At 55.3% G+C, this 15,468-nt stretch overlaps 1 protein-coding gene across 2 annotated transcripts in view; it reads right to left on the reverse strand.

Moving 5' to 3' along the window:
* Window positions 1-15,468, reverse strand: part of RPH3A (rabphilin 3A) — a 29,522-nt gene that overhangs the window by 11,454 nt on the left and 2,600 nt on the right. The window contains exons 2-8 of one of the 2 annotated variants that reach the window (XM_030958816.1): window positions 10,743-10,942; window positions 10,336-10,350; window positions 9,195-9,329; window positions 1,821-1,950; window positions 1,546-1,632; window positions 1,020-1,182; window positions 586-612 (exon numbers count right to left, since the gene is read on the reverse strand). In XM_030958816.1, the coding sequence (XP_030814676.1) occupies window positions 586-612; window positions 1,020-1,182; window positions 1,546-1,632; window positions 1,821-1,950; window positions 9,195-9,329; window positions 10,336-10,350; window positions 10,743-10,819 (634 nt within the window). In that variant the 5' untranslated portion in view covers window positions 10,820-10,942. The remainder of the gene's footprint in view (window positions 1-585; window positions 613-1,019; window positions 1,183-1,545; window positions 1,633-1,820; window positions 1,951-9,194; window positions 9,330-10,335; window positions 10,351-10,742; window positions 10,943-15,468) is intronic. The other variant, XM_030958818.1, reaches the window with a different exon arrangement.

Genomic DNA, 15,468 nt, shown 5'->3' on the forward strand with positions numbered 1-15,468 from the left:
GTCCCCATCCCTGTGGGGGGATTTAACAGCAGTGTGGATGTGGCCCTTGGGGACATGGGGCAGTGGTGGCCTTGGCAGTGCTGGAGGAATGGTTGAGCTCCATGGGCTTTGAGGGCTCTTCCAAACTGAACGATTCCACCACTGGAAGTGCCGGAGGGTGCAAGGAACAACCAGAACAAGCCACTGCTGCACCGTGCACAGCACAAGGCTGGGCTGCTCCATCCCCACCGACAGGCACAAGCCCCCACAAGCCTCCTCAACTTTCCCTGGGAGGTTTTCCAAGGATTTCTGGTTAAATAACCAGAAAAAAAAAAAAAACCAACAACCAAAAAAACACCTGCCCCTCCCAGCAGGACCCACCACCCACGGAGGCAGCTCTGGATCGGCAGCGGCGTGTGCGGGAGGTGGGGAAGCCCTGGAATAACCCTGGAATAACCCAGACCCCCGCAGGGTGGGCGGCAGCAGCAGCAAGGAGAGATCCTACTGCAGCATCCCGGGGGAAACTGGGCGGGAAAATGCCTTGGGAAGAGAAGGAGGCAGGCACAGGGCTCAGCACAGGGAGGGGACAAAGGCCGCGGTGCTTACCCTCGGTGTCCTCAGCATCCGCCTGGCCTTGGGGGCACAAACAGAGCGAGAGGGGGTGAAGCTGCGGCCCACGCACCCCCAACCCCATCCCGGGATGCCCTGCCACTGTTTTCCCAGATTTCCCTATTTTATCCCTATTTTCTCAAGGCTTCCCCATCACCACATCCCAACCCAGGCACTGCCCAAACTCCCAGCTGCGCCCTGATCCCCACCCGGGGCTGCTTTGTTCGAGGATGTCCTGCAACCCCATCCACCCCCGCCTGGATAAAACCTGGATAAAACACCTCCAGCTCCATTGCTACCCCCTTTAGGACACAGGCAGCAGCCACACGACTGCTCTGGATGCTTTTTCCCCATAATTTTCCCTTGCTGAGCATGGGAAGGAGCTCAGAGCCTCGCTGGCAGTGCTGGGGGGCAGCCCTGCTGTCACCTACCTCGGGTGGGTGCCCGGGAGGGCAGTTTGGGGTCGGGGGCGGGCGGCTCGGCCGGGCGGGGCTCGCTCGGGGTCTGGGGTCCCTTCTTGCTGATGGGCATCGGCTGTGGCAGCATCTGCTTGGGCAAACCCTTGAAGAACCAGGCACCGGAGCGTTTCCACACCTACAGGAACAGAGTCAGGCCTCTCAGGGCTTCACACCACCGTGGTCCTCATCCAGCGACCCCATATCCCCACCCTGCCGCCCATCCCGCTAATTAATTAATCAATTAACTCGTGCTGCAGCAGCAAATCTCTGCCCACAACAGCCCCTTGGAGCCCCAAAGCTCTGTTTCCATGAAATAAAATGACGTTTTGTGTAGAAAACAAAACCATCCTGTAAGAACCACTCTCAAACAGCCGCGGGTGAGGCTGGGTGGTGCCGGAGGCCCCTGGGAGGTTGAGTCGGGCCTGTCTTGGAGGTGTGGGGTGGGGACAGCAGGGACAGAGGGGACAGCAGGGACAGAGGGGGCAGAGGGGACACACACCTCCCGCTGCTCGCTGCAGATCTTGCAGAGCCAGATGGCCTGGGGCCGGTTGTTGGTGGTCTGCACCCCACACTTGGTGCACACGTTCTGCAGGCAAAACAAAGAGCTGAGTGACATCGGTGCCACCAAAGTGTCCCCAACACCAGCAAGGAGAGCTCTGCCTGCACAACCACCAGCAAGCCATGGAAACGAGCGCCCAAAATCCGCTGTGCCCCCGGGCTGGGGGGGTTTGGGGGGTCAGGGAGGGTGTCGCATCTCTTGGGGGGGGGTCTCACCTTCTTGCAGTCCTCGCAGACGACGCAGGCAGAGCCCCTTGTCCCCAGCTGCTCCCCGCAGAGGATGCAGCGGTTGACGCCGTCGCCCAGCACGCTGCGGCGCATGTCCTCCAGCCGGGTCATCAGGCGCCTGCAGAGAGGGCACAGGGATGTCAGGAAGGGCACAGGGAATGCCAGGAGAAGGGCAGGATACAGGGTTGGCCACTGCCTTGGGTTTGGCTGTTCTTTTCCAGGTGTTGCTCCTCACAGAGCCGCTCCCTTTCCAGTTATGGGACAAAAGCACATCCCAGAGGGAAATAGGATTCCAACAGGTTTATATGGCACAATATCGACTTCCAGGGATGCTGCCAAAGAGGTGACACCGGCCCCAGCTCTGTGGACGTGGAAAATCCATCCAAGACAGCAGCTTTGCATGGAGTAACTTGTCCCTAAATGGAAACCTTTCCACCCAGGCCCAGCAGCTGCCCATGAAGAGCTGAAGGAGGAGATCCTGGAAGGCTGTAATGAGGACTGAATTTTAATTAATTTTTATTAATTTAATGAGGACTGAGTTTAAATTTTCATATTATTTGAGGAAAAATGCTGCGTATATTTGATGGTAATTCTTGCAAGTGAAATGAAAGCCCACTGGAGATCAGGCTGTGAAAACACACCTGGTTCCTGCAAAGAAAAAAAAAAAAAACAAAAAAAACCAAAAAAAAAACCAAAAAAACCAGAAAAACAAAACCAGTTGAGGAAGTTTTGGAAAGGCAGCATTAGCAGAAGGAGTTTGGGAAGCAGGAAGGAGCAGCCGGGAGCTGGCGTCGGCGTCGTGCGCTCAGCTAACCCAGAATCCTGGCCCTAAAAATAGCACAGCAAGGGGAAAAAAAGCTGCATTATTTATGTCATTCAGTGAGGAAGGAACGAAGAAAGGGAGGAGGAGACCCGAGCCCACCGGGAGGGAGGGAGCAGCCCCCCGTGGCAGCCTGACCCAAATCCAACGGAGCCACGGCGGAAGAAAACCGGCGGGTGTGGAAAAGGGGTGACAGACATCCCACGAGGGGTGACAGCTTCAGATTTGTGGTGACTCGGCTGCCAGGGCCTCTGAAATGCTCGTAAACCATCCACAGGTTCCCTGCACACAAAATGCCTCTGGGGTTGGGGTTGGGCAGCCAGAATTCCGTGGGCTCCGTGGGGAAAAGCCGAATTAAGGAACAGCGGCACGAGGAGGTGAAATGGTATGAGCATGGAATGGTTTTGGTTTGGAGGAACCTTAAAATCATCCAGTTCCACCCCTGCCATGGACATCTGACATCTCCCACCAGACCAGGCTGTTCCAGGGATGGACAACCTGTGCCAGGGCCTCACCACCCTCCCAGGGAGGAATTTCTTCCCAAATCGAAGCATTTTAGGACGTGAAGCCCATCACAGCCCAAAAATCCTCGCTGCAGCCAACAGGGGCATCTCAAAGCCACCAAGCCCAGCCACACTCAGGGATGTGGATCCATAATTCCACAAATTATCCAAGCAAAGCCACGTTAACACCTCAGCTCTGCCAAAACCCAGCCAGGAGTCTCCCACTGCTCCCCACATGGGGGCTGATCCTGCTGGGCTCCTGCCGCTTCCAGATGAACCCGCAGCCTGTTCCCAGCTGGAAGCTGGGCTGGGTGGGCAGCAGCAGAGCCAGACAGAGCCAGCAGCGGGGACAAGGCTCTGTTTTCACAGCTCTGGTGTCACCAGACGGCAGATGGGAGAGTTCACGAGTTCCCGCCAGCGCCAGGAGGATGGAGGTTGGAAATGCAGCAATCGTGGTTCTCATCCCTGCGCTGACAAACAGTACCCTCAGAACCACAGCCAGGGGGGGTTTGTGCTTTTCCACTCCAGGGAGAAGCTCCCTGCCAGCCTAACTCCCTGCTCCAGTGTGGGATGGGGTTTGGAGCAGCCTGGGCTGGTGGAAGGTGTCCCTGCCCACAGAATGAGAGGAGATTTGAGATCCTCCCAACCCAAACCATTCTGGGGTTTACTTGAGAGGTGCCGTGGTCCATCCCTGCCCTTCACATCCATAGGTGGTTCCTCCCCAGAGAAGAACCCAGCCCTGGTGCCACCATCCACCCCTGGTGCCTTCCCAAGCTCCAGAGCCCGTGGCAAACACAGGAATCCCAGAGACTCCAGCAGAGCTGCATCACCCCACAAACACCCAGCCAGCAATTCCAATTAAAAACCGGATCCTGGCTGTTCCCCAAGTGTTATTTAAAGCAATTAACCCCAGCCCACATCCCCTGGAGTGCATGACCCTCACAACATCCAGCTTTTATCATCCCCCACCTCACCAAGGGGGAACATTTTGGGGAAAAAACCTCTCTTTTATTCGCAAAAAAACCCCAAATCCCCTGCAGTTCCTCCTGCTGAGCTGCAGGAGCTCCAAGCAAAGCAGCTTCCAGTTGGAAATCTGCAAGCCCAAACAAACTTATTATAGAAACTGGAACAAATGGCACAATCAAAGGGAGGGAGGAAAAAAAAAAGCAAAAAAGAGGAAAAAGCCTTTGCATTTCAAGAGATTCATTATTTAGCTGCAAAAATCTCTCCCAGGCTCTCATTTACCACGAGCTGCTCCTTAAGTGGGATTTTTGAACCACTGGAAGAGCTCAGCAGCCAGGACACACCTGTGGCACCACTTGCAAGCCAAGTACATTTCCCTAATTAAAACATCCATTCAAGAGGGAGAAATTGGGCTTTTTTTTTTTTTTTTTTTTTTGCTTTTCCCCATGACTCAAACGCTGCTGGGAGAGAACTGTAGAAAAAGTTCAATTTAAAGTCCTGGTGTGAACCTGGCAGGAAGAAAGGGGGGGTTGTGCCCAGACCCCTGGGCTGAGAAGCTCCTGATAAAGGCAAAAACTGGGAGAAAAAAAGCCCAGGTTTGCTTCCAGCTCCATCCAGCATCTCCAGAGATCCAAATCCATCCCGTTCTCCCATTAACAACCAAGGGAAGCCCTGCCCTCACCAGGAATGAGATTTCTGCCTTCCCAAAAGCTTTTCTCTCCACGGGAGATCGTTTCCTCCTCACTTTTATTGCACACAACCAGCCTCCAGCTCATCCCTCTGCCTTCCACGGCTCCAGCAGCATCTTCCTTCTCATATGTGCCCTTCAAAAAGCAGGAAATATCCTTCCAATTGTTAAAATAGGGGGAAAAATCTGGGAGTGGAGTAACTGGAGCCAGTGGCAGGGAGCTGGCTCAGCCCAGCCCAGGGATGGGGAGAGATCCTTCACCTGCCAGGGAAACAGGGATTACAGGGATTGGGCACTGATGGGAGAGAGACAGGAGAAGCTTTATCTGCAATGAAACAGGGCCCTGGTGATGGAAATCAGCCCAGTCCCAGGAATGTGGTTTGGAATGGGGAAGGTGGGCGCTGAGGGACATCCCTGGGTGCTCCTGCCCCATATCCCAGAGCCCTGGAGCAGGCAGGGAAGGGCCCAGGGGCACATCCAAACATCTCCCATGATCTATGGCAGGAAAAGGATCCCGCAGGGATGAGGGATTGCCTTAGGCTGGGCTCAGTCCTGGGGGGGACAGAACCCACGGTGGGTTTGCCAGAGCTGGGTTCAGGGCTGGGTTCCATGATTCTAGAAGTTTCTTCCAACCTAAATGATGATCCCGTGGAACTCTCAGCGCTGCAGCAGGAGAAGAGGGATGGGAAAGGGGACAGAGTGACCAGAATGAAGCGCTGATGATCCCAGGAGACGAGGCTTAACAACAGAGCAGGAGTTCGCTGCGTTTAAATATTCATCAGCACCGCAGAAATGAATGGCCAAGGCGTCCTTAATGGGCTTTAAATTGTGGCAGGGAGGACTTTTAATGCAGCAAAAAGGACCTGATCCACGAGGGAGGACCTGATCCAGGCCACCATGGTCCACGTGCTCCTCAGTGCCGTGCAGGAGGCAGCAGGGATGGGCTCAGCCGCCACATCCATGGCGAAAGAATTCCAGAGAAACACGAAGGAGGTCACCAAGAGCCTCCAGAATGAAGCCCAGCCTCGTCTCCATGGGGAAATTGTGTGCCTTAAAGGGATGAATATTAAATTAAAGCTCATTTTCCTGGCGGAAAAGGGGCAAGAAAAGCAGCCAAGCTCCAGATTGAGGGAAGCATAATTAAAATTGGGATGGGAAATGAGAAGCAATTTTCCTCCCCTCCAAGTGGGCAGGGAGCTAAAGGTAAAGCACCACTGGGGTTTTTCCAAGTATCCCATCCCATGCTCATCCAGGTGCTTGCTGGATGTGCTACAGCAGGCTGGGAATTTTGGGAATCTTGGAAATGAGAGAGGAGAGGTTTTTTTGGAAGGGAAAGCTCAACCAAAGCCCCACAAAATCTCAAGCAGCACAAGCTGTCCCCTGGTCACAACCGAACCTCATCTCCTGCAGAAACTGCCATCCCAGGAGATGCTCCCAGCTGTCTGCAGTAACCTCCCTGCCCTGCCTTGAGCCTGAATTTTATCTCTGTGCTGTCTGCACACAGGGATGAAGATCCCAGGCTGTGGTCCCCAGACAGCTTCCCTGCCACTGAGGTTAATGGTTTAATCCCCAGGGACTTCCATCTGCTCCTGCATTATCCCTGTGTCATCCCAGCCGTGAGCAGCCGAATTAAATTAAAATCCAATCCTGCTGCAGAGCTGCTCCTCTTGGAGCAAAGGTGGCACCCAGGTGGACACAGCCAGGCCACTGCACTTTGAGAGGGGACCACAGGGCCCTGGCCAGAGCCAGGAGCCAGCTGACAATTTCCACCTTGGGATGGTTTCAGATCTTCCCCTCAATGCCAGGAGCTGCTGGAGCTCATTAGGCAGCAGAGCAGCCTGGCTGGGTTATTGATGGCCCCCAATTAGAGATGCAGAACGGAGTCAATTAGCGCCTGCAGGTGCTCCTGTGGCAGCTGGAAAACAGGATCCTCATGGATTGCAGCTGGAATTGCACCACTGTCACCAGAGTGTCACCAGAGCCACCACAGAGACCCCCGAGCGCAGAGCGACGCGGGGCAAGAACAGATCCATCCCTGCCCACGTGGATGATCCCTTCTCCCTAAAAACTTCCAGCCCTGTGCCCCTGATCCCAAAGGGTGATCCTGATCACCCAGCAGCTCCAGCCTGACGTGCTCCTGCTGTGTCATGTTCAAGACGATTCCAGCTCCTCTCGTCCTTCTCTGCGCCGCGAGACACAAAAATCTCCCCCCCACACCAAGTGTCCCTGTCCTCCAGGCCTCATCAGCACCCAGCTCACGTATCCCACAGGATCCAGCCACCCTCAGAGCTAAAAATACTCCCTCACAGGATTAATCTGAGCTGGGTTTGACACCACGTCCAATTCCACAAGCAGCAGCTCAACAAGAGGCGTCGGTTTGTTCCCAAGACAAGGGCCTGGTGGGGTGGAGGATGCAGGAGATGGAGGGCAAAAAATTTGGGAAGGATTTGAGGCATGAGGAGGTTCATCCACAGTTCTGGTTGTGGGAATCAGAATTCCTCATGGATTGGGTGTAAAGCTCAAATGAATCCCTCAAACACCTCCACTTATTGAGGCAACTCCAAGCATTCTCCACATATTCCCCCTTTGGAATCTCACTCCGTGCGAGCTATGCCTTATATTAACCCAAAGCAGTGTTTTAATGGAATAATGGAATGGTTTGGGTTGGAAAGGACCCCCTGCCACGGGCAGGGACACCTTCCACTATCCCAGGTTGCTCCAACATAGCCTTGGACACTTCCAGGAATGGGGCAGCCTCAGCTTCTCTGGGTGAGTTTTAATGGATTTATTTTTCCCTCTACAGGAATAGAAAAATCCCAGAAAATCCCAGAAAATCAGGCTTCCCATGAGAAGCCTGGCCAGCCGAGGGCCAGCCAGCACCGCTGCCTCCGTGCCAGAGGCCAGCCTGGCAAACCCGGATTATTCTGTAACAGGAGCAGCTATCCTGGATAAGGGATGATTCCTGATTCCCTGCGAGGCTGATCCAGCCGCTGTCCCACATTCCCGGGGCTGAACATCCTACAGCTCTTGTTGTGCAAGCCAACAAACACAAAGGGGCTGGCAGGGCTCCCGCTACGCCTCCTCCTCCTCCTCCTCCTCGCAGGAGGGGAATCAGCTGCGCATCCGCCAGAATTCCCGGCTCCAGCCCCTCCGCCCGGCTTTTCATGAATGAGGATGAGCAAACCTCCGCCAGCTCGGCAAAGGGAAGAGTCGGAGAACAGCTGCACGAAATAAATCTCTCCCCGAGATGATTTGCGGCTCATCCAAGGAGCTTCGACGTTGGGAAGGAGTTCTTAGCGGGCTGCAAAAAGGGAAACGCCAGGGAGAGCTGTTTGTGAGCTCTTGTTGGGTGTGAATCACGGCCACTCAGAGAGAGAGAGAGAGCCGCTCTCACCTGGCGTCTGCCAAAAAAGCCTCGAGGGGGAAACGAGGTGGAAAGCGATGCCAAGCCCCGGAGGCATCTCCAGCCCGAGGGAGCAGCACATCCATGGGGCAGGAGCCGAGCCCAGGCAGGCAGAACTGCCCCTGGAGAGGCAAAACCTTCCCAGGATGTTCAAACCCTAACATTTCTGAAAATGAGGAAATAAATCCAGCGCTTCTCCACAGCCAGAGCATCCCAATATTTAAGGGGCAGCAAGCTGTCCCTGAGCTGTGAGAGGGAATTTGGCGCTTCCCAAAGCAGAGAGGAGTGTGGCTCCTGCCTGGGGCTGAGTATTTTCCCTGCTAGGAAAAAAAAAAGGAGCAGTGGGTGCTTAAAGTCAGTGAGAAGAAACTGCTCTTCCGTCAGGAAAACAGGAATAAGGAGATCACAATGGGATCATGGAGATCCCCTCTGGAAAACCATTCCCAGCAGAGCAAGGGCATGGATGGGGATGGATACCTTGGCCTTAGCTCGTTCCACCTGGCAGGAAAGGAAACAGGGGCACTTCCCACCCTCTGCACGGGCACTGGGAATGGCCCTGGTGAAAAATGAGCTACCAGCAGCTCTGGGGACGCCAGGACACAGAAGAGAAAAATCCCTGACGAGAAAAATCCCAGGAAATCAGGATTTCCAGGAGCAGCTCCCTAAAGCAGTCTGGCCAGCTGAGTGCCCCCATCACTGCTACCTCCCTGCCAGCTGCTATCAATGATCCCTTTGCACTGATAAAAAAATCTCAGTGATCTCCAGGATGGGAGCAGAAGGTTCCAGCCCCCTGGGGCACCCAGAGCTGCTCCTTCCCTGCCCGGCTCCTCCTGGCCAGGGCCCAAAATCCCCCGCAGGCTCCTTGCAGGAGAGGCGCCGCAGTGCAGAGGCTGCTGCCCAGGAGAGCAGCCAAGCAGAGCTCCTGCCGCGGCCCCGGGGTCCCCGTGTCCCCGCCGTGTCCCTGGGTGTCACCAGCCCGCCCTACCCGATGCGCTCCTGCTCCATCTCCTCCATCTTCTCGGCGCGGGCGATCACCCGGTTGATGATTTCCTTCTCCTCGTCCGTCAGCTCCTCGCCCTTGCGCTGCCGCTCGGGCTGCGCCGCCCATCCCGCCGGGAGCCTGCGGGGACAGCGGGGACAGGGATCCAGCCATGGAGCGACCCCACCCCTGGCTGCGCCCAGGCACCAAAACCCAGCCCAGCCCAGCTCCCCATCCTCCAAACCCCAAAATCAGCCCACATCCCCATCCTCCAGAACCCAAACCCAGCCCAGCTCCCCATCCTCCAGAACCCAAACCCAGCCCAGCTCCCCATCCTCCAGACCCTAAAACCAGCTCACTTCCCCATCCTCCAAATCCCAAACCCAGCCCACCTCCCCATGCTCCAAACCCCAAATTCACTCCACATCCCCATCCTCCAAACCCCAAGCTCAGCTCACTTCCCCATCCTCTAAACCCTAAAATCAGCTCACTTCCCCATCCTCCAAACTCCCAACCCAGCCCACCTCCCCATCCTCCAAATCCCCAAATCAGCCAACCTCTCCATCCTCCAGACCCAGCCCACCTCCCCATCCAGCCTGCAATGAGCTCACGGCTGGGAGCTCTGATCTCCATTTTAGGGGGTTTCACGGGGGAATATTGGTTTCATACAGAGGGAAAACTCCTTTTCAGAGCCATTCCCGTTATTTCCACGTTTCCTTTGGCATCCTGGAGCACCAGGTCTGCCTGGCAGCCGCGGGACCGGCTCCGTGCAGGAGTGGGTGGCTTTTTTTTGGGAACATTTCTCCAAACATGGGAGTGTTTGTCCCTCTAACATCATTCCCAAAGATCCTCTCTCCCAGCCTGGGTGTCAGGCAGTGCTAACCTGGTGACAGGGTAACGTCTGCCACTCAGGGGTGCAAAAGGCAAACATTCCTCACCCTCCTGCTCATCCACAGACCTTTCCTGGCTCTTTTTCCCTCTGGATTAACAGACCCACATGGCCTTGAGCCTTAAGTTCATTAAAATCCTTAAAAGTGCGACACTTCCCGAATTTAATTTTTTTTTTTTTTTACATCCAAACCCAGGTTTTTCCTGACCATCAAAGTAGCAGGAAAAGAGGAATAAGTGACAAGTAAAAGATACTTACTGCTCCTTCTCGCTGCTGGGAAGCACAGGGAAGGAGAGGGAATAAGGATTAGGTGAGAGCAGGGATGAGGAAAGCCCAGCCAGTGATACCTCAGGGTGACAGTGCCCTGGTCCCTCCCCATGGAGCCCCAATGCCCCCAAAGAGCAACCCCAAACCTCCAGGCACCAAACCCAGCCCCCATCCTGCTCCAGAGTGGATGTGGCATCACCTTGCAGGGTGCCAGGACAGAGGGACAGCTCCATGTCCCTGCACACCCCAGCTCTGTCCCCACCGCCTCGCTCAGGGCGTCGAGGAGCAAACCCAGCAAAACGTCCCCGTGCAGCAGCACTGAACCAACTCCTGGTGTCCCCATGGGACAAACCGGTGTCCCCACCCTCGCTGGGAGTGTCCCCGTGCCCTGCTGTCACCTGGCTCGGAGGGACATGGTCCTGTCACTGGGGCACATCCACCGGTCAGAGGAGCCGCCCAGCACCGCGTCGGTCATCGCCGGCCACACCGGAGCCTGGGGACACCAGTGCCCTGCTGGCTGTCACCAACCTGGCACAGCAGGGACTTCAGCCACTCTCTGCTCCCAGGTGCCAGCGAGGAAGCAGAGCTCCCAGCCAGGCTGTAGGGAAAAAAACAACAACCAAAAAATCCCTAAAAATCACTCTGGAAAAGGTTTTGTTTGTGGGGTTATAAGAGCGTTTGGAGCAGGAATGTCACTTTGGTCTGGATGTTGAGAGCTTCCAGTCACCTCCTTCCCATGGGGGCAGCACAGCCTGGATGTAATTAATGAATCCCCAACCTCACATTAATTATGAGGCTTCAGAGCCAGGAGGGAAGAGGGGGATCCATTCCAGAGAAACAGCGGCAAACAAGGAAGCTTCCCCCAAATTCCAGCATTCCTCACTGTCCTTTCCCACACCATCCTCTAGAAAAAAACACCTCTTTTCCCTCTGGAAAAAAAAAAAACCCTCCTCCTTTCCCATTTTGGTTCAGTGAAGTTTTTGCCAAGTGGATCCAGGAAGGAAAACAGCACCAGGACTCAAACAGGACGGTCTGTCCACTCCTCCCCAAAGGTTCATCCAGAGAGGGTTCTCCAAACCCTTCTCCTTAAAATACCAATGGATGTCCAATCCGCAGCCTGCTTGTTGCTTTATTCCCATTTTTGGAGGGGTTTTGCCCCTCCACCCACTGCTCCTGCTCACTGCAGAGGGATGGGGATGGATGGATCCATTCATCCATCACCTCTTCTGAGGGAAAAACAGGGATTTGATAGATTTGCCTGCAGCAGAGCTAAAAAATTCACAAAAAATCCCTCTGCAGAGCCCAGCCATGGACAACAAGGCTGCTTCAAGCCCATGGATCATTCACCTTCCCATCCTGCTGCCCTGGGATGATGCTGCCTTGGATTCCTCCCTGCCTGGAAGGGACCTCTCAGTTCCCCTCATCCCACCAGGTCCCAGCATCCCAGCAGGAGCAGAGCTCTGCCCACACTGGTAAATGAACCTTTGTAGGGCATGAAGCAACTCCAACAAAACTCCAGCAGAGAAACTGGGGAGATTATACCAAAGAAATGATGGAAAACGGGAGCTTGCAATAGTGCCCCAGCTCCAAGCCAGGAAAAAACACCCAACATTCCCCCAAAAGAAAAAAAAAAAGGGAAAAAATGCTCTGCAGGGTTTCTCATCACTCCCTGAGGAGTTGTGGAGGATTGAGGCTCACCTTGGCTCCACGGAAAACTTGGGGATGCAAAAAAGTATTTTTGGAAAAGCAGGAGAAGTGAAGCACGTGGGTAATTAGTGCTCTGCTGCTTCACACAGAGCCTGTTCCCGTGCCAGAGCAGGAGGCTCCAATTAACAAGGTCACTTAACGAAGGAAATTGTTCATTTAAGTTCCCCCCCTCCACCACCACCTCCAGAACCCGCACTGCAGCGCAGAATTCCTGCTGGGAATGAAACATCCCAGAGGTCCTGGGGTGGGCAGAGATTGAACAGGGAGAAAGGGCAGCACCACGGTGCCACCACACATTTTTGGGGAGATGCAGGTGGGAAAGGGACTGTCCCAAGGTCACAGGGGGCAGGAATGTCCACCCCAAGAAAATCCCGGTTTTTCCTAGCCAAGAGGGATCAGGAAGGAAAACTCTTTTGCCCAACTGGAACTTTGTGCTAATAAGAGCGAGGCCAGGAGCGTTCTGTTCTGCTTTTTGCTGCTCCTGGAGGAATACACAATCCCTTTCTCCACCTATAAATAATAGATTTGGAAAAATCTACTTTGCATTACTTCCAGCAACTACCCCCGCTTGCCCTAATGCTTCTTCCAGCATTTTTAGCACATGGGAAAGAACAAAACAACAGCTCAGGGTGGCTTTTCCCCCCTTCTCTGCCAAACCCTGGCTCCCGAGCAGCAGGATGTGGTCGCCCAAGCGGGGATCGATGGGATGCAGCAGCATTTCCTTAATGAAATGGAAATATCCCAAACCTAGCAGGGTGCCAAGACCTTCCAGGCTTTGGCTGACCCCGAAGGGTCCCGGATCTGCTGCCCTGGTGTCGGAGGGGATGGGAGGAGCTGCCTCATCCCGAGGTTTTCCAAGGGATGCTGGCAGCTCCCGCCGGCGCCAGCGTGGCACGTCCTGGGCAGAGCCAGGAATAGCAGCGAGGTCTTAATTTCTGGCCTTGAGGAAGGGCCACATGACTCCAATCATGCAGCTCCATTGCTGCTGTGTGACAGAGCCCCTGGACTTGGTCATGCTTTAATAAAAGGATTGAACGCCTCCCGCGGATCCCTCTCGCTGCCGGGCCCACCTCCAGCACCCAAAACCTGGCAGGTGCAGTGCCAGGAGCCAGCAGGTCCCATTCACCCTCCAGCAGCTGTGGGAGGGCTGCACAGGCAGTGGGATGTCCATGGAATGAGCCCGTCCCACCCCACAGGGCACAGAGCCACCCGCAGGGAGCCCAGCACCAAGAGCTGCCCCCAAGGCACCCCTGGAGCCACCTGGGAATGCCAAACCAGGGCGGGAAGAGAGAAAATTCCATCTTTTCCAAGCTGCCAGGGGGAGGGTGAGGTTTTTGCAGCGAGCTCCAGCCGATGCCTGCAGAGATTGTCTCCAGCAGCAGCCACTGACACAGGCAACCTATTTCTCCCTCCAGCCTCCTGAGCTCTGCAATGCAGCTTTCTTAAATATTGAATAAGTCTGCTGCTCTCACCACCTGCCAGTGCCAATGATGAGGTAATTTTTCCATTGACAAAGCCTGATGTGATTAATCCGGGTGGAAAAAATGCAGATTTTGGGCATCATCCGCTCACCTGGAACACGGAGCAGCAGCCAGACCCCAACCAACCAACCCAAGCTGCTGCTCTGGCGCCAGGTGGGAGATTATTGGGTGTCCTCAGCAAGCAGGAGGTTTGGAGGCGGAATGGATCCAAACTGATTCTCTGTTGGGATGGTGGGGTTTGCACGTTGGCACCAGAGCGGGTTTATGCTCCACAACTGGAGCCAGGGGTGGAAAAATTGGGGAGGAGGATGGAGTTGCCTGATGGGGTGAAAAGGACTCACTGAGACCCCCCGCCCCCACCAGATGAGCAGGGTGAGGAGCAAATGCCAAAGCTGGAATTGTCTCCTCACCACTCAGGGCACACATCCCAGAACACCAAGTTGGGCTGGAAACCCCTCCCAGCTCCTGGAGGCATCTCCAGCCATCTCCCAAGTCCATCGGCACCAGATCCTGCCCTGCTCCGTGCCTGGCACCCAGGAAGGGCTGCAAACCACAGGGAATTCCAAATCCTGCCCAGACGCCTGGCACAGACACCACACCCCACATCCAGGCCTGTCCCTTCCCAGGAAAAGGCCTTTGCCCACTGCCCACCCCATTCCCTGGGGAACGCCCTCATGGCCATAGGGACAGGCAGCAGGTCCTCGCTGTCCTCTGGCTCCAGGCAGGATTTGGCACCGCTGGATTTACCTGCAGAGGAGGGAGAAATGGGAAATATCCCCCAGAACACCTGCAGGAGCAGCTGTGGAACACTGCAGGATGATCAGCAGGTCACAGGGAAGGGGTAGGAGGGCAGCCCAGCCCCGGAGGGTCCCACACTCCCTCAAACCCCAACATTCCAGCATTGGCCTCATCCCATGTGCAAACTCTTTCAGAAAGTTCAGGCAAAACTGGGCAAGCTGTGCCCGGGGGACGGTGCTCAGGGAGCAGCTCAGGGAGCAGCGCACAGCCCAGGCTCTGCTGTAGGAGCAGCAGGAGGAGGCAGAGCTCAGCTGGCTGGAGCTGCTCGGGCTGGAGCTCCTCCCAGACACCTGGGCAAGGGACAGGACAGTCCCAGAGGTGCCACCCCGGGTGACACAGCCATGGCAGCGCAGCCCTGTGTGTTCCCACATCCTCCAACAGCCTCAGTGTGGGATCAGACCCTTGGCTGCCCCACGGGAGCTGGGGGCTCCTGGGGATGCAGCTTTTGGGAGAGACCCAGAGCCAGCAGCCCTGGGGTCGCCTCATCCTTCAGCTCCACACCAAACCCTTGCAGGGAACAGCAGCCCCACTCAGTGTGGTGCTAATTAGTTAATTAAAGCTCAGTGTGACAGCCTCAGTCCACAGGTGACAGTGAGAGAGCAGAGACAGGAAAAGCAAAGCGATGCCTCCAGTGCCCTCCGGTTAAATCCACACCACAGCCTCTGGGAGTCTTTGGGAACACCAACTCCTTGTGGCTTGGCTAATGGCACTGCTGCCTTTAAATTCCCACAAGGTGCTGAGAATTGCCTTTGTTCCACTCCCCCTGAATTCCCAGCTCCCCGTCATCCTCCAGACAAAGCCTCGTCCCAAGGCAGCTGAGCAGCAGCTCAGTCAATTTTATTTAAGCAGCACGTTGACATTTCCTGCAGCAGCTCCCTCTCAAACCAAACACTGTTAGGATGCTGTCACAAGGATTTACCCCCCTTGATTAATTACAGGAAAGACAACAGTAAAAAAATAAAATTTAAAAATTAAATGAATAACCCACTGCTGGGTGTATCCACCTCACCCAGGGCTGCCCGAGGGGCAGATCCAGGTGAGCTCTGAGCACACCCCGAGCCCACCCGGTGCTGCCATCGCTCCTCAGGAGCTGCTTAGCAACGGGAAGATCCCTGCAGGGCTGGGGCACAGGGAGCTG

The sequence above is a fragment of the Camarhynchus parvulus genome, chromosome 15 (assembly GCF_901933205.1).
Source record: "Camarhynchus parvulus chromosome 15, STF_HiC, whole genome shotgun sequence".
Taxonomy (NCBI): Eukaryota; Metazoa; Chordata; class Aves; order Passeriformes; family Thraupidae; genus Camarhynchus; species Camarhynchus parvulus.